This window comes from Meriones unguiculatus, chromosome 15 (genome assembly GCF_030254825.1).
Source record: "Meriones unguiculatus strain TT.TT164.6M chromosome 15, Bangor_MerUng_6.1, whole genome shotgun sequence".
Lineage (NCBI taxonomy): Eukaryota > Metazoa > Chordata > Mammalia > Rodentia > Muridae > Meriones > Meriones unguiculatus.
In genome coordinates this window covers 70,229,529-70,248,229 of record NC_083362.1, presented here as the reverse complement: position 1 = coordinate 70,248,229, position 18,701 = coordinate 70,229,529, and the positions used below count along the sequence as shown (strand labels likewise).

Below are 18,701 nucleotides of genomic sequence, written 5' to 3'. Positions count from 1 at the left end.
AACTAAATGGAATAATGGAATCTACAAATATTTCAAGTGGAAATGATTTAACCCTGGGAAGCAGGGGCTACTTCATGAGAATCTTATTAGTTCGGTAACAAAAAGGGAAAGAAATAGAATAGGGACACAAACCGATTTTTCTGTGTATCCAGCATGGCAGGGCAGGTTATAAATTGCAACCCTAAATATTAGGTAATATTATCACTCTTTTACAGATGAGCCATCTGAGTTTCTGCAAGGGAAATGACTCACTAGGGATGAACAGTTAGAAAGCTGGGCGTCAACTTGAATCTTCCCCTTGTCCTAGCTTATTTCCAATGTTTATTCTGATTCACATACATTCTACAAATGCATTTTATGTAGCCTACTTTAAAAGCCTAATTGTATCCTAAATACTTCTCCCCTCTACGCTTCGCAGTCATGGTTGTAGTGGCTGCATAGTGTTTTAATGCAGTTTTTGGTATGTTCGACCAGGATTTGTTTCACCATTATCCTAATGTGAGCCTTTACGTTGCTTAGATTAGGGCTTAAAACCTCGAATTAGATCAAATCAGTTTAATAAAGTTGCTGAAGAGTCTTGTAATGATTTTGTAGATCACAAGCCTCTTTTCCCCCTTCGTCCTTTTCCTTGAACTTACTTTTTTTTTTAACATGATTAGACCTGTTTAGATAATTGGCAGTGATTAAATACGTGGAACCAGGCACGTACTTATGTTTTCACTCACAGAAACCAAGCCTCTTTTGCGTTCTCAAGGAGTGTTTTCTTGCCAAGAACAAAACCAACCGTTTGCGCCCAAAAGGAGCCTTTTAGGAATGACCATAAAGGGCTCTCAGAAGAACCAGGGTCTTGCTGGGAGGGACCAAATGCATATCCCAACTCTGGCCAGTAGATGGCTCTGTTTCATTCACCCGCCACTGAAGGTTCCTCCTGAATGGGAGCACTTGGAAAACCTAAGAGCGGGAGGCGTCCCTTTTGTCCCTTCCCACCATCCCATACCTGGCCCCTTCTCCCTCCCGTCACCTAGTTTCCTGTTCACTTCCTCAGGGAAGTTGGAACAAGTGATTTGGGTATAAACACATCCTCTGCTTCACCAAAGTGGGAACTGGTGGTGACTAAAAGCAGTCTCCCCTGAGCCGGCTGAAACCAAAGCCTCTTTTTCTTTAAATAGCTCCATGCTCACAACTAGAGGCTGTATTACTGAGTCATAACAATTAATTACATTCGGGGAGGTGAGAAGACGGGATTTAATGCTCTAATGCAATTTGAATTTAAGCTGTTATCTCATCCCACTGCTATTTAAAACAAAATCTTTTTTTTTCTTTTCTATGAAAGTACCTGCAACTAAGGATGATTTCCAAGCTTGTCTGAAGACATCCTTGGCGACTAAAGATTCCCATTTTATCTGCCTGAGGGGTTTCATGCGTGCGTTTGGAGTTGCTAGATTTTATTAAATGAAGTGCATCTCTTTCAATTTGGGGACATGATTAAAGAGGAGGAGGAGACTGGGAAGACACATTTCATCAGGAATTTTCTAGGCGTTAAGAGTACGCAGGGGAACTAGTTATTAGTAAAAGGAGTGGGATCTCATCTGAAAATGACAGGAACCACATCAGCAAAGCTGGAAGGTACATTTCTACACAGGATGAGCTTGTTTTGTTCTGTCTGTCTGTCTGACTGTCTATCTATCTATCTGAACACAAAATCAAAGGTCCAGAACAAGGATCTGGGACCCAGGAAGGGCTAAGAAGGTCCAAGTTAGCAGGAAAGCCCTGCGGATAATCTGATGAGCTGAAGACCGGTTTATGGGATCCCTGTGGCTTTGCCATTGGCTTTGTGGGACACCCGAGTTCCTGGGTTTCCCTGAGACGTATGCCGTATAGTGACTCCATGATCCAGAAGCCTGGAGCCTCGGGTCTGAGTATCAGCTGTGAAACTGGACTTGTGACCAGTTGAGCAGTGAGCTCTGGGGTACTTTGTCCTGTGGCCAGCGCTTCACCTGTGAGGGATGAAGGAAGAAAGTCTCTCTTCCCAACCCAGGAGCTGACTTCGGCTTCACGTGGGCGCTTAGGCCGCTTGAGGTTTCACAAGGCTTTCCTGTCAGTCCTGCTGACCTCTGGACCTTGCCTTGCAGCAGTCTGGGGCCACCTTCTCCCTTCTCTCTCTGTTCTGCCACAGGTCTAGTTCCCGCTCTCTTCCTCAGCGCTGCTGACGCAGCTTCCTGTCCCAGCTCTGTCAGCCTCCCCCAGCTAGGTTTGTCTCCTACTCAAGCGCCCCTACCTTCGTGCCACCCGCGTGCACTGTGGAGGCCACACCCTGGCTTTGACCGGTGACGCTAACTCCACAGGGCTCATCTGTCTCCCTGACCCTGGGGATAGTCACACTTCTCACACGGAAGGGTGGGGACAGGCCTGCAGGCGCGCTTTGGGAAGGTCAGCCCTAGCCTGGGAACCGCCCGACCTCGGAAGCAAGCATGGCGGCCCCAAGGCTTCTCAGAGCTCCTTCCGGCCTGGTAGACCAGGACGGATGCTTGTGGTGAGCCAGACTGTGTCTTCTCTCTTCAGGCTCCTGCTCCTTCATCCGGTGTAGAGTTCCGCACCGGGCCGATCCGGGTCTTTGCACACATTTCCAAAGGCCCCATCGACGACGCTCCCCTCCGCCTTTCTCTGTACATCAGCTTTTTCACTTTTCTTTCCAACACTTAACTACCAGCGGGTTTTCCTCCTCCACCACCGTCTTCCTCACGTAATGTAAGCTCGTGTCCTTCAGTGAGGACCACTGTATCCCCGGAACTTGGTGAAGCAGTGGAGCATCTCAAACGCTCAGTTAGCCCAAGGGATGGAAGCTCTCCCTAGCACCATGCCATGTGGTCCCAAGTGACCCCTGAGACCCCTATTGAATGAAACCCTGGGGCGGGGCGAGGGGCATCCTAATCTTCCCACCAGGCCCTTTCCCCTCTAGCCACTTTGTGTCCTCTCCCAAATCCAGTACCAACGCGGGGGTGGGGGCTTGAGCAGTTTCTGGCCTCTGCACTAGTCCCTCTCCAGGCTTTGCGGACCGCCAGGGTCTGCCGGGTGCAGACCCCACAGCCCGGGGCGCCGGTTCCCCCTGGCAGATGCCCGCCCGGGCATGCTCAGAGAGCGCAGGTCCGGGCGGCGGCGGGGGGGTGGGGTGGCGGAGGAGGGAGCGGCCGCGGCGCTGGGGCCCGGGCGGAGCTGCGCAATCGTCTGAGCTGCGCACCGACTGGCGGCCGGAGCGGAGCCCACAAGTTGCCGGCAGCCGAGCGCCGCCTCGTCCCGCTCTCAGCCCCTGCGCCCACCGGCGGCGGCCGGCGCCAGGACGCTCAGCCTGCAGCAGACACTGACCCCAGATGTGACAGCGGGACAGCGGCCCCCTCTCTTTCCAGACACGATCCACGGAGTCTCGCCAGCGTCTCCTCTGCCAAAACCCCACTAGCTGGAAGATGTGGCAGCCGGCTACTGAGCGCCTGCAGGTAAGGGGCACCCGCGAGGCCCGAGGCCAGCCTGGAGGAGGAGGTGCTGGGCTGAAGGAGCCAAGGTGATGCTGTGGCCCATTTTCAGGGATTTACACCCCTACCTACAACACCCCCCCAAAAAACACACACCCCACAATTCATCTATGGGAACTGGATGCTGGTGTGCTCAGGCAAAGCTCTGTACATATTCAGGGTCAGGGGGTGATGAAATTGACTAAGGGGCTGCCTCTAGCAATACAACTTTTGGCTTGGAGGTGTTGGTACGCGTGCTGATGTAAATAACAGACTTTCTGAGCAGCATTTAAGATTGCATCGCACTGACACAATTTACCGGTTTGGGGTTAGGATATTTGAAATCAGAACACCCACCCCCCTCTTTTTTTTTGTCTCTAGGAAAAGACAGAACAAATGATTTGTGAAAGCATGCATTTGCCAATATAATTTGGAAATGTCAAGCTTGGTTTGGCTTGGTCGTGGTATGCGACTTATTTTCTCCCCCCCCCCTTCCCCATTCACTGGCACTCTCCCCCCTTCATGTCCCCTGAACCTAAGCTCCTGCAGATACTTGAAAGGCAAAAGTTAATTTCAGCCAGGAATGAGGATGTACCGGGTCATCTCACCAAAAGTTTTTATGGCTGTCCCCTTAAATGTCACAGGATGTTTGATTTAGTTTCTGAAGCTGGGAAGCAGGGAGAGGAAGGTACCACAAGAAAGAAGGGTGTTTTCCCAGCTCGGACTCTTCTGTTGACACTTTGGTCCTCGGGATGGCCCTGGCTGGAAGGTTTGATGACTGCCATTTGCTCACAAACGCTCTCCAGCAGGACAGCAGCTATTCCCCGAATCCTGCAGATTTTGGCAGACTCACAGCCACACTGTTGTGCAGTAAACTTTGAAGAAGTGTTTAAGTGGTAAAAGTACAGCACGCTTGGAGGCTGAGTATTGTCTGGAGACGTAGGTTGGAGAGGCCAGGAAGATCCTGGCTGATTTCGGATGTTTCTCCAAGAGCATTCCAAGCTGGAAACACAGACAGTGCCTCAGATGCTCAGCAAAGCTAACCCCCCCACCCCCAGCCCTCATCCCAGAGCCCGAGCCTGCAGGGGACATGGCGTTTTACAGAACCAGCTTGCCCTTTCCAATGTTCCCCGGGGCTGTAACTTAGGGAGAGCATGTTCCCACTTACAGAGACCCAGATTCCAGGACAATCCCTTCAGGTCTCGAACAGATTAAATCCAACCCCTTGGCTAGCTTTGGAGATGAAGAGGTGATGGATGGCCAGGCTCCTGACCCTCATCTCTAGTTTATTAAGAGAATATCAGAGTGTCCCGGGGCAACTGGCACAAGGTAATCTCAATCTACTTTATAAGTGGTATCAGATGTCAGTGGTGCGTTCAAATTCCTCCTTTGGTTCAAGGCCCGAATTCGGTTCCAGAGAAATCAGAATGCGTGAGTGGAGGTAGTGGTTGCCATCCAAAGGCTGAGAATAGATCCTGAAGTCCTTTCAGAGATGTGGTCACAGGCCCTCAAGTGGTCTGTATCACTTCTGAAATATCTGTAGATTTTCATCCATTGAAAGTACTCTGACTGGCCTGTTTCATTCCTCTCAGCTCTGTAGCACATGCCCCTTAGCAAGCAAGTGGTCTGGCTTTAATCCCCTGTGGATACTGTTCCTTGATGGACATGTTTCTTTGCACTTCTGAAAAACATGCATCTGTATTTTGTTATGAGCATCTTATAGTTTGGGTATGCTGTAAGTTTGCTTTATTTCAACGTGCCGTATTAAAAGAGCCTGGGTTTTAGGGTTTTGGAAAGCTGTAGGAAACAGGGTTTACCAATTGGTAGCAAATTTGCATGGCTCCAAATTTAAAAGTCTATCTCAGGTCTTGAGATTTGTAAAAGCAAGCCAAACGGGAGCATGTTCTTCATGCTAATGGCTTCTTCCCAAATTCTTCCTGGATTCTTCTTAAAGACATACAGTTTATATGGTTTATTTGGTTTCTGCTTCCGGTGAGAGGGAGATTTTGAGGCTGAGTTGGTAAGAGAGCTGTGGGTAATTCACCTATTAGGTACTGCTTACCTGGGTATCTCTGTCAAGTGGTTATCTCTACCATGTCTGTGCTGTGTGCCTTAATTTCCAGCCCCCTGTGGTTTGCAAGGTGCAATCATATAGACATAATGGTTTCTGGTTCTGATGTGTTTCCACACCCAGATACAAAGAGCCTGGGCATGGCAGTAGGAGTGGTCCTGAGTAAGGAAACCGCCAGTGAGCCCTGCTTGTCAGCAAAGCTCAAGCCTCACCCTCTGCTCACAGATACCTTCAACGTTGTCCTATAGACTCATTCATTTTTTTTCTCTTCACTGATTTTCAATACAAACATATTGAGAGGAGCCAGAGCACAGGACATACTTCAAGGGCGAGTTCCCTGAACTTCCCAACAGGACCAGGCCACCCGTCAGTTGTATAAACATCCAGACACAGAAGACACCTAGGAGCAAAGAACAGCACCCTGTCTTCCTTGATTTTTATCAGTTCCCATTGGAAAGCTCAGAGGGTCTGGGAATGTGGCCCAACTTTCCTGAGCCCAGACACTCACCCTCTGACTGACCGTCTTTTCAGTGAAAGCAGGGAGAGAGTTCAGGAGCCTAGGGAGTCTTTCATCAGACTGAATTATTATTGTCATCATTATCTCCTTGCTAGAAAAAAAAAAAGCCCAAAAATGCTGCTGCTGTTTTCTAATTTGAAATGCAGTTCTTTGACCCAAATCCAGTCCAGGCAAATGGACCTGTTGCCCTGGGCAGGGCTGAGCTGGGTAATTTCTCATTCAGTCACAAGAATTGTGGCCCCTTCATCTGCTCCCTTGAATGTTAAAACTGCTGTGTTGCACTCAAGTTCTTTCCTGGGTGCTTCTGCCATTAAATACATAATGGGATCAAAAGGGATATAAAGACTTAAATTGCTCTCCCAGTTTTTAAAAATGTGATTATGAATTCTTCTCCTTTCACCTTCTCCTCTGCAGAGTTGACTCCCCCCCCCCTATATAGAGACTCAGGAGAGTTATAGATTTTTAAAGAGGCAGGCTCTTTTTCAGACAAGTGAGGCAGACTTTCTTTTAGTAGAAAAGGCTAAGTATTGTTTTTTCTTGTCCCCCAACCCCAGCCAAATAGAGATATTACTTCAGCACTGATACTTCAGCATCTGCCTGGATTTTCCAATGAATTTAATGATTGCTTTCAATGGATTCTTTAGAAAGACTGAACCTAGTCAGACAAAAGTGTTATAATTATGTGTTACAATTGACATATAAGTCTCCAGAAGAGAGGAGGGATGGTATTTAAAACAAGACTGTCAAAATAAAGGACGCCAACACATTTTAAGGGTTGGGGACATTGTAAGGATGGAGTGGAATTTGACCATAACAATGCATGGCAGGTAAGTCCCAGCAAATTCTATGATGGTATATTAAGCAACTTTTCATATGATGCTCCATAAAAGTTCCAGTTGAATTCTTTTTGCAAGATCACACTTTTCCCATCTTTATCCCTGAAACTGGGTTTTGTTCTCTCAGGACTAGGAACCCTCTCTGTCCCATCCCTCTCATTTTAGCCAATGTCTGTGCCTTGGGTAAAATGAGGGAGCATAGAAAGAAAACCATGACCACCCAGCTGGACTTTTTGGTTTCCTATTAAACTTCTGGCTGATAAAGAGGTTGAAATTTGTGTTCGAGAGCTTTGCTGGTGCTGTGGCAGCAGAGGTGACAGAAGCAACTTACAGGAGGATTTCTCTTGGCTTGTGGTTTGAAGGACTACAGTCCACCGTATTGGAGAAGGTGTGTTGGCATAGCTCGCCCCGTAGTGGGGGAACATGCTGCTGGGATTCTCCCTCTGTCAAATCTCAGAGAGATTTGGGATGGGATGTGAGGTAGGGTCCAGGCTCACCACTCACTGTCAATGGTCTGCTTCCTTCAGCTAAGCCCCACTGCCACCATGGAGCCACTAGCTGAGGTCCAAGCATCCAAGTACATGAGCCTATGGGGGCATTTCACATCTAAACCATGGCCAGAGTTTGCCACTGAAATGTCACTTGAGAGGCTTGGAGATGGGGAAGGATATATTGTTTCCTAGAACTGCCTTATACTTGTCCAGCTGTGTCATGCCTGTTATATATATATATATATATATATATATATATATATATATATATATTTCTTCCTGGTGCTGGGTGGATTGTTCCAGATCGATTTCTCTGTCATTATGGCAGTTTCCCTTGTCCCCTGAGAAGCAGTACTGACAAACCCGCTATCGTAGCAGCTGGAGACCATTAGACCTGCCTCATCCAACAGACTGAACACTTGGGCAGTCGGAGGGATGCTTTGCCAGGTCGGCCAAATTGACAACAGGGGCCCAGACGAGGGTGGGAAGGTGACAGCAGCCTGCTTGTCCAGTGTGTGTTCTTTCCGTGTGGCACTGCATTGAGTTTCATAGGAATTATCCGGATCATCTGTTTCCCGTGGCCACTTTTATTCCCATCTTATAGATAAAGACATGGGAGGCCAGAGAGTTGAAATGATATGGCCAGGGTCAGTTTGTAAGAAGTGGATGGAGCCAGGAGGTTTGGTCCAAGCCTTATTTGTGGAGGTATGAGACAAAGCAGGGTGAGATGTCCATGTTGGTGCGGACAATACAAATTCATGGGATGAGAACGATGGTCACCTTTTGCTTAGAAAGCTATCTAGGCACCCTCTCTGGATAAGGGGTTGACTTTAGGGACTCTCACACACATTAGGTAAATGCATTCCCAGCCTTGTGTCTGTCTTTCTATCTGTCCATCTATCCAAGTATGTATGTATGCATGCATGTGTGCATGTATATATGTATGTATCTGTCATTTGTCTGTCTGTCTATTTGGTCTGAGTCTTATTATCCCAGGTTCATGTCAAACTCATTGAAGCCTTGAAATCCAGATTCTCCTGTTGTACTTTCCCTGCGCTGGAGTTACAGGCTTATGCACAGCACCCATTTTACATGGTGCTGGAGATCAAACTCAGGGGCTTACTGCATGCTTTACTAACCGGGATGCACCCCTAGCCCTTCCTTGTACTTTCACTTTGAGCCATGGTCTCATCACATTGTCTAGGCCGACTCTAAAGTCACTCTGTAGCTCAGGCTAGCCTCAGGTTCGTGATCCTCCTGCTTCAGTTTCCTGAGTACCTGAGGTATCAGCCTGTACTTCCAGCCTGGGCTTGTTGTCATATTTCCTATTGCAGGAATGTGGTTGGCTGAATTGATCCAGGACTCTCTAAAGTTTGATGACTCAGGTCTTTGAGAAAACTAAGCTACGTGGTCATATAATGGCTGGAATTCCCAAGTCTCCTTAGATGCTTTTCCAGTACGAGCACATGACATTTATCTGGACTGGAGGCTGTAAGTCAGACTCAGTTCCCTGGACAGTCTGCCTGAGTTCAGGGTATATGAGCAAGGAGGAGGATGAGAAACGGAAGGATCCAGAGCTTGTGCTTTGACAACAGGGGCCCAGACGAGGGGGGAAGGTGACAGCAGCCTACTTGAAGAAGCAAGCCCTTCTCGGAGGCTCTTCCTTCCCAACAAATCCGCCTTAAAATGTGCACTTTTTTTCACCTCTTAGAGTGAAGCTCAAAGCCCTATGCCTCCTCCGTGAAGAGAACTTGTAGTAGTAATTAATCAGGGCTCTCTCCTCTCCCAGGAGTGAAATGTTGTTTTATATCATTGTCTTTTTGCAAGCCTATCAGCAAAATCCCCACTAAGTGATTTTTGAAACACCAGCAGTGGAAGGCTCCCTGACCCCCTGGCTCCCCGTTGCCTAATGGCTGCTTCTTGTTGACTGTTCTGTTTATCTTCCATCATTGGGCAACCTTTGCATTTTGTTTGATGTTCTGGATTATCTCCCTGCCCCCCTCCCTGCACACTGACTCCATTCTGCCCTGTCCCTTAGGCCTGGAGGAGACTCTGGCGGAGTCAGCCTGGAGCCTTGAAGTCACTAGAAAGAGTCTGTCTTCCACAGGACTGCTGTGTGACTCCCTGAATGGCACTGGGCCAGGGCCACCTTATTGGCCAGCAAATAAAACTAGTTCAGAGGTTCTCAATGGCTGCAGTGTGCCTCTGCGTCCTCAGGGGCCACACATCTAAACAGAGGCTCCATAGAAGGAGAGAAGGAAGAAACAGTTGAAGTGTTTGTCCAAAGTCTTCCTCAATATCCAGGGTAATTAGCTTACCATCATCTTATGTTAACCAAAACCCAAGTTCTGATTCCAATTTAGCCGCTAACTAGTGATAAAACACCATAACATGCTCACCAGATCTGACCTTCTGAGGACTAACCAGGGAAGGTGTCATAAAAGGACAGAGTTACTTCATAATGATGGCATTTTCTGGTACTTCCAGTGTCACAGCAAGATCTCCTTTTCCATGTTTGATGACCCTGTGCAATCCTCTGTTTGTCTTGTGATCTCACCTTGATAAAGGGGCATTCCTGTAATAACATTATTGACCAGCTTGGTCCAGAAACCAGGCTAAAAAGTAACCAAAGATGTAACCCGTCTCTTCATAAATAAATTTGATTTAGTTGTTTACTAACAAAGCTGTGGTTTTGTGTGTGGGTTTACCTGCTTGTGCTTGTTCATGTGTGTACAGTGTACATGTATGTTCATGTGTGTACAGTGTACATGTATGTTCATGTGTGTACAGTGTACATGTATGTTCATGTGTGTACGCACGAATATGGAGGGCAGAGGGGAACCTTGGACGTTATTCCTCAGGGGCCTTCACCTTGAGGGTTTTTTGGAGGCAGAATCTCTCACTGTCTTGGTGCTCACTGAGTCTCCAAGGCTGGGTGACCAGTGAGACTCAGGGCTCCCCCGTCTCCGGCTTCCCTTGTGATTCAATGCATATGCCACCTTGGGGAACAAACTTGGATCCTGATGCTTATTTGGCAGGAACTTTCCTCACTGAATTATCTTTCCAGCCCCATTGTTTAGTCTTATAACTTCTCCCAGTTCTGCTTTCTCTATCTATGCCTCAGAAGTAGCCACTTTGCTGAGGTTTTGGGATATAGGAAACCCTCATGGGACAGAAGCATGCTTCCTCAGGCTGGTAATGTTAGGAACAGTGTGCTGTCATTATATCTGCATCTGAGGTCCTCTGTTCTCTCTCATTCACCATTATTGCATATCTTCCATGCCCCAACCCCCCTGCAGGGTGAAGGTGGGTGGGAGAAGTTTTTAGAAAGAAAGGAAATTATTGTCTACCTTGAAGGACTCAGTTTTTGTCTCCAAGTTGAACTTAATATTAGTTTGCTCCTGATGTTTGCTGCAGCTTTCTCTGTTTCTGAGGATTCTGGCTTCCTAAGCCTGAAGCTCTGTGCAGCTGTAAACTTCTTGGTGGTTGGGTCTCATTAGGGAAGCTCCTCTAGTCTTGCCTAGTGGGAGAGTTATACTCACAGTTGGGAGCAAAGACCACGAGTCCAGTGTTCAGCTCTGCCACCCTCTCAAACACTTCTGAGAGGGAGGGTGGGGATCGGAGCTGGGTTGTGTCTTGGAAGGGGTCGCACACTCTGTGGCCCTGGTCTCCGTGTTTTCTATTTTGGAGGAGCCTGGCTGTGAGTGTCCTGGAGAGGAGATACTGCTCCATCCTTGGTTTCTGCTATGCCACGAACACCTCTGAGGACATCCCATACAAGATGATTCTTGGAAAGTCCTATGTATATTGTGGGGACTGTGAGCCATGTTTTCAGGGGCGATTTTTAGCTGCTTAAGGAATTCTGAAGGTTTCCAAATTCATACTTGTTCCTAGTGATTCACAGCTGGAAGTCTACAGCCCCCAGGAGCTCTCAGGGGCATTGTTGCCTCAGAGGGCACAAGAGAAAGGACATTGTGGTCATGTGTTTATCAGCGATTTATTTTTCATTTCCCACCAGTTTCAATTAATGTAGGGAGACAATAAAATATTAGTATCCATTTGTTGCAAACTTACATTCATAGAGAATCATTACTATTACTACTATTACTAATAATAATCGTAACAGCAACCAGTTTTGTTTTTTTTAATATATATATATATTATATATATATATTTATAATATATATATAAATATTATATATATAATATTTATATATATATATATATATATATATATATAAAACATGAAGTGTATCAGTTGTGTGTGTGTGTGTGTGTGTGCTGTGATAAAATGCCATGACCAGAAGCAACTTATAGAAGAAAGAATTTATTTTGGCTTATGATTCTAGAGGGAGAGTCTATAATGGTTTGGGAGGCAGGCTACTAGAGCAGGAAGCTGAGCCATTGCATCTTCAGCTCCAAACATGAATCAGCAAGAGAACTGGAAGTAGGGTGAGGCTATACACTCTCAAAGGTCTTACTTCCTCCAGAAAGGGTACACCTCCCCAGACAGCACCACCGCTGGGCACCAAATATTTAAATATCTGAGCCTATGGGGGACATTCTCATGCAAGCCAAAGCACTGACTCCCTGGAGCTTCCTTGTTCCCACTGCAGGCCTTAGAGGAAGAGCTGGGGTGTATATCTGGCTTTCAGCCCAATGCCTGCATCCCATGTTTTGTGCTTCCATGTCATGTAGAAAATATTTTTCTGTGTATGGAAGGTATTTTGAACCCTGAGAATATTCCAAGGGACGGAGACATTTTCTCCTTTAATGGTGAAAGAATGGATTCCCATAGATAACACTTGGTTCATGAGCTATCATCAGGCCAGAGTGTTCTCCTCCTCTGCTAGCAGAGTTGTGACGGGATCAATAAAGGTCTACCCACACTCATCACACATGGTCTAAGGGTCTTCAGAGATCAATTCTGAATACGATAATATAGAAGAAGAAAATCTACTATGGATGTCTTACCTTCAGGAATAACAAATGAAGTTTCTTGAGGGAAGAGCATTTCCCCTTTTCTACCTTCTTCCTGTCCTGAGCATATATGTGCTGGCTGGCATCTTAGCAGTCGTATTGTGATTCTGTAAGAAAATATAAAGCTAAAACCATGTCTGTAAGGAGCTGGACTGTTAAGAAGGAAGGGATCTAGATGATTAAGCAGCTGGTGAACCTACCTCCCAAGGAAAGGTTCTATTGGCATATACCACCTTCTATCATTATTTAAGCATGCACTTTGTATTACTTGGGACTTTGTTATTGTTTGTGCCTTTAGCACAATGGACAAGGAGCCAAAACTCAGGTTCAAACTAAGGTCTCCACATCTTACTGTTATGGGCTGAACTGTGTCTTCCCGACAGATATGTTGAAACTTTAACCTCTGATACCTGCAAATGTGACTTTATTTGGAGAAAAAAAAAAAAAACTGTGGATGTAATCAGGTGAAGATGAGGCCAAACTGCAGTAGCGAGAGACCAATGGCTGCTGGTCTGGTAAGGGCAGATTTATAGGCATGGGACAACACAGGCAAATTTGAAAATGAAGGCAGAGGATGGTTCTCTGCTACAACAAACTAAAGATTGCAAAGGATTGGTGGAGCCTGGAGAGATGGCTCAGAGGTTAAGAACACTGGCTGCTCTTCCAGAGGTCCTGAGTTCAATTCTCAGCAACCACATGGTGGCTCACAATCATCTAGAATGATATCTGTATACATTGTAAATAAATAAATCTTAAAAAAAAAGAAAGAAAGAAAAGCTTTAAAAAAATACCAAACAGCGAAAGATCGGTGGAAAATGCCAGCAACTAGGGGAGTTCAGGAATCATTCTCTCCTGAGGCTTTGGATGGAGCATGGCTGGCTAGCATGTCTAGTTTTGCCTTTTCGCTTTCTAAACTGTGAGTGAATAAATCTTGTTGCTTTCAGCTGCCTGGTTTGTATAATTTGTTCCTTGAGAGCTAGGAAGCTCTCATGAGTTGAAGCCTGCCACCCTCTCCATTTGTTCATGTGTGTCCACTGCTTTGCCTGTCCCCAGATGCCAGGTGCTGGATCACAGTGAATTTCCTCTTTATGTTAACTGCTTTGACTTTGGAAATCTTGTAACTGGAAAGAAAGCCTAAGTGACCTGTACTTCTTCAGTCCTCTTCTGATCAGCCTCCTAGGACGAGGCTCAATAGTTTGGATATGACATGTGCTTTGTGCCCTAATGTCCTGGGAAATGACAGTGATGCCCTTTGCTGCAAAGACAGCAAACTTTGATACTAGACAAGATTTCATGTTGTAATGTCACCCTGAGATGGAACTGACTGGATTTTCCGGTGGACTGCGTCCAAGTAGTATTTAGAATCTTGTTCTCAAATATGCCTAGTAGACCAGATAGCCAAACTCTACTGTTTGCCTCTTCCCAACTTGGAAAACATGCCAGTGGCACAGAATGCAACCATTTCACCTTGACCTCCAGGACAGCTTCAATGTAATCATTATATTCAACCTGTATACAGGTTGACTGTGTCTGGTTCTATATTTTTTTATATTGTTTCATTTGGTCCCAGCATCAGTTATTTTGAAGAAGAACTGATTTTTATTTTGGAACTCACTTTTAGGACAGAAATAAATGTTAACAGGAGTCAGAAGAGGGGCGTGTCTCCTAGGTGATTTCAAATCATCACATTCCCTTAGGACAGAATCTGCCTTATTCTTTCAACAACAAACCCTTCTCCATGTTGCTCTACTATTACAGTCTAAGATGAAAAGTGGATTTTCAGCCCAGCACATGTGCCTACCAGGGAATCAAGAGTGGTTCACTTTCCTCTATGTAAGGGGCATGCTGCTGTAAGACCACCCTCACTGTGGACAGTGGACATTGGCATTCATCTCTTGAGGTTTCCAGCTTATTCCCTGAGGGCTGAGCTGCAGATATGGGGTATGGTCTTGATGGATGTTCCACTTTACTTTTGAAGTTGAATTCTTGGCCTTTGAGTAATGCATTTTCTAAGGTTCCCTTAACACATTACCAAGGTCTCAATGGCTTAAGCAGCAGTGAGGGAGGGTGTCCTATTTCTAGAGGCTGGAGTATCAAGGTATGGTGAGGCCTGGCTCCTTCTGAGGCTGGAGGGAGAATCAGTTTCCAGCCTCCCTCTGACTCTGATGGTTACTGGCAGTCTTGGTCATTCTGTGACCTATGGCAGCATAGTTCCCATCTTCATATGGTACTGTCCTCATGTCTAAATTTCCCATTATATAAGTACATCAGTCTTGTTATATCAGAGAGCTACCTTACTCTAGGGTGGTGTCCTGTTAACCAATTACAGATAAGATCACCCAATTTCCAAATGAAGTCACCTTCTGAGATATTGGGGTTTGGATTTAAACACAGGATTATTATTATTTTCCCTGTGAGTAACAACCCACAACTCTTACTAAGTGCTTACTTTTGGCTTCTTCCTTCCACTGATGTATTTCTTACTACTTGGTCATCCGGTACAAACAAATAAAAGCAAGAATTGCTTCAACGTAGAAGTGCAAATAAGAGACACAGGATGGCATCTGCTGCATGCTATGGCTACTATTTTATACTTGACTGGATTTACAGTGGTGTAAACTGCTTAAGGTAACAGATCAGACAATTTTAAAGTATACAAAGAAATTAATCATTTTGGGCTGTATCCCATTCCCAGTTCTACTCACGAAGGAAGTCCTTTGTGGTCTCTGTATGTTCTGGCGTAGTGCTTTTTTCCTTGCCACTGACTCCAGGCACGTTTAAGTTTTTTGAATACATTTATCCTCAATCCCTCCTTTTTGAGAGGTATTTAGTTTGGTCGGTACATATAGGTTCCCGTTAGTAGCTGTGTAGAATACTGTGGTGGGGCTGGGAGGTGCTCTGCCTAGTCATTCCTTTGTGAACGAGTGCTTAGGGTATATCCACATTCTTTTGTGCTTTCTATGTAAATCAATGTTGTAAGAATTTCTCCATATTAGGCTGGGGAGGCAGCTCAGGGGTAGAAGGCTTGAATAGCATGGATGGAACCCTGGGTTCAGTCTACAAGGACTGTAAAGACAATTTGCAGCATTGTGTAAATAGAACCGTTACTGCAATCAAGATGATGGATATTGCATCACATATAAAATCATTGAATTAGACAAAGATTTTTATGGAATAATGACAAAGACACAATCAATAATGAGTTGGACTGCACCCAAATTTTAAAAACTTGTGCTTTTTAAAGGATACTGATGAGAGAATAAAAAGACAAGAGAGAAAACATTTTTATGTTATGTGTACAATAAAGGACTAGGAACCTGGATATATAAGGAAAAATTGTCAGGACTTAATAGGGTAAATATCTCCATTAAAATGGGCATACCATTTGCACAAAGAAGCTATATGGTTGGCAGATAAGCACATGAAAAGGTGAATACCATTAATCACTGGGGAAATGAAAATGAAGGCCACGTGGAGGTATCAGCATACGACACTGGAATGGCTAAAATTATAAAGGCTTTACTAGGATCAGAGAGATGGATCGGCAGGTAAAGGTGTATGACGTCAACCTTGACAACCTGAGTTATGTCCTGAAAGCCCACATGGTGTAAGGAGAAGACTGTCACCTGCAAGCTGCCTTCTGTCCTCCACCTGTGGTGTGCATTCCCTCCGCTCCCCACAGCATAAGTAAATAAAATGCAAAACAAGCACATAATCCTGAAGCCAGGCCAAGTACAGATGAGGATGTGGAGGAGCTGGAACGCCCAGGCACTAGGACGTCTGTGAGTAAAAGTGTGTCCGTGTCTTGATTGCAGTGGTGGCTTTCCTGGGTTTGTGCATGACTCCAGCTGTATCTAACAGCATGGTTTATTTTAGGGTAACTACACCTATAAAAAGCTCTGAAAAGATGTGTACGTGTGTGTAAGTGTGCATGCGTGTACGTAAGAGTATATGCAAGGCCTTGTACTAGCTATGGAAGGAGAGTTAGCAATGCACCCTCCATTTGCCCTCGACCCTGAATCTAAGAATTCTGTCTAGTTTCCATTTTCTTTTCAGTAGAAGTTTGGACTCTAGCCCAAACCTAAACAATGAACTCTGTTTGTTTTGTTTTGTTTTCATGTAGTTCTCTACGTTGAAAATGTTTCTTCACTTAGTTATTGAAATGGCTTTTTAGCTTCTTTTTCTTTCTTTCTTTCTTTTTTGGCAAAGACTTATTCTGTAGCCCAAGATCGCCAAACCTTTGGTGCTATAGCTTCTCAATCCCCCGTTCCCCCTTCCCACCCCAAGTGCTGGGATTACAGGCATGTGCCACCATGCTGGGACTAAATGGCATTTTCAGATCCATTCTTCTTTAACCTAAAGATCTTAGGGTAAACTCTGTGGTTGAACAAAAACTCCAGATCAAGGTGGAAAGTTAGCTCTGGAGCCTTACTAATTTCCCTTTCTTCATGGCCCTGATTCTCATTCAAGCTCCATGCGCATGTGTTTGGCACTTCTCCTCACATATTTGGTTTCCCCAGCTGGCTCAGTTCTCAGGGGCATTTTAAAGCCCTGTGTCCCAATGCCCAGCTCCAGGCCTGTTGTTTGTAGATACAGAGAGTATTGCTGGTGAAAGGGTAACCTGCTTTCGCCCTGTGGCACTCTGGGCCATCATCTCCTGGTTATTTTCTCTCTCTCTCTCTCTCTCAGGATTGAAAGCACATAGGGAATGCATCAACAAAATCATAAGTGATTTTGGATTTTAATTTGTGAATCAAAGTAATATGCCTAGCAGATAGGAGGGCTGGATTCTGGGAGAAACAACTCACGAGCATGGCAACTGAAGTATGTAGACGGAATGGAACAACTGGACCAGCAACCATTGACCCACAGTGAAAAGCAGCCAAACAAATGCCTTTAAGCGAAATGTTTAGAAGTGTTTCTCTGGAGGAGGAAGATTTGAGGCATGGCACTCATTCTCTTTTACACTTAAGACAGTAAGACTCTGAGAAATATGTAAAGAGGCCATGAGGCAGATTGTCCAGTCTGGGGCCATGGTAACAACAGAGACACTGTGTTTAATGAACTGAAAGAGGGACAAAGCTAGGAGTCTGCTGCAGAGCTGTATGTAGAATGCTAGGTGTTTGCTCTTAACTATATTCCCTTTGGAGTGCAGCGAAGTGTCAGTCTTCCACCGCGTTTGCTGCACGTTGCTGGCTCAGGCTGTCAGGCTTGGGTGCAAACATTTTTACCTGCTGAGGCCTCAGCCAAAGCCTTTTCAATGAGTTGGATTGAGAAGGATGGAAGATGGGTAAGAAGGCCAGGAAGCGGGAACAAAGGCAAGTCCAGAAGCTAAAGGCTGTGCACCCACGGACAGGAAGAAAGAGAAGGACCACACATCACCTGGCATCGAGTCCGGAACACATACAAGCTCAGAGTGAGAAGTCACGGGGTAAGTGTGAGTCTCCTGTGTATGTCGAGCACAGCCATCCTAGCTGTCACCTGCTAAACGCTTGTCGCTCTACCTGGCTGTTCTGGAGCGACATTGCCTTTCGCATAAAGATCCCAGGGACCGAGTGATAGCATAAGCAACCCCGAAAGCCACAGTTTGAGACAAATGTGAAATGGAGAGAACTGTTCATGTCGCAGACCGCCGACTGTGGGAGGGTGGCGGGGTTTAGAATAGGGCACCCAGGCCTGCGCACCTTGCCTGCTTACTCACTTGGGATTGCCTCAGGGCCTCTGCTTTGTGTTTGTATGTATATTTTCTCAACTTCAAAATGGGGATAATGACTTTTAGGTCTTGGCTGTTAGCTGAAGTAAACGATCTGTGAAGAGCCTTGCAGTCTCTAGTACACCACTGGGGTCAGTAAATTCTACTTTAGCTCCAAGGGTAAACACAGAATAGAAATATACAACTTTAGAATCGAGCAGAGAGTAGAGATTTGGTGTTTCCCATGGGTTCAGGTTTAGCAAGTTGATCATGTGGTCTTGCTACAAAGGAGTCCAGAATTTGAACAGGTTTGGGAAGCCGTCTGCAAAACAAACTGGGTCTGGTCATGTATGAGAGGACTTTTCACAGTCTTAGAGGCCAATGCTGTATTTGTTTCCAAAAGAGAGGTGATGGCCCCTGATCCTTAGCAGTGGAAACTTCCACAGCCCTGGGAGCTGCAGAGCAGAACATGGACTCCTTAAGTCTGACAACACGTGGACCTGAGGTTTGGCTCCAGCCTGCAGAAATGCTGCCTTTGGCTCTTTCAGAATATATAATTTTTTTTTTTACAAATTAGTTTCTGGAGTTGAAAAATTACAGGAATTTAT

The 18,701-nt window shown here is 45.6% G+C and overlaps 1 protein-coding gene across 2 annotated transcripts in view; it reads left to right on the top strand.

Annotated features, from left to right (window-relative positions):
* Positions 1 to 3,178: 3,178 nt before the first annotated feature.
* Pid1 (phosphotyrosine interaction domain containing 1) overlaps positions 3,179 to 18,701 on the top strand; it is a 225,723-nt gene continuing 210,200 nt past the window's right edge. The window contains exon 1 of one of the 2 annotated variants that reach the window (XM_060368733.1): positions 3,179 to 3,491. In XM_060368733.1, the coding sequence (XP_060224716.1) occupies positions 3,462 to 3,491 (30 nt within the window). In that variant the 5' untranslated portion in view covers positions 3,179 to 3,461. The remainder of the gene's footprint in view (positions 3,492 to 18,701) is intronic. The other variant, XM_060368731.1, reaches the window with a different exon arrangement.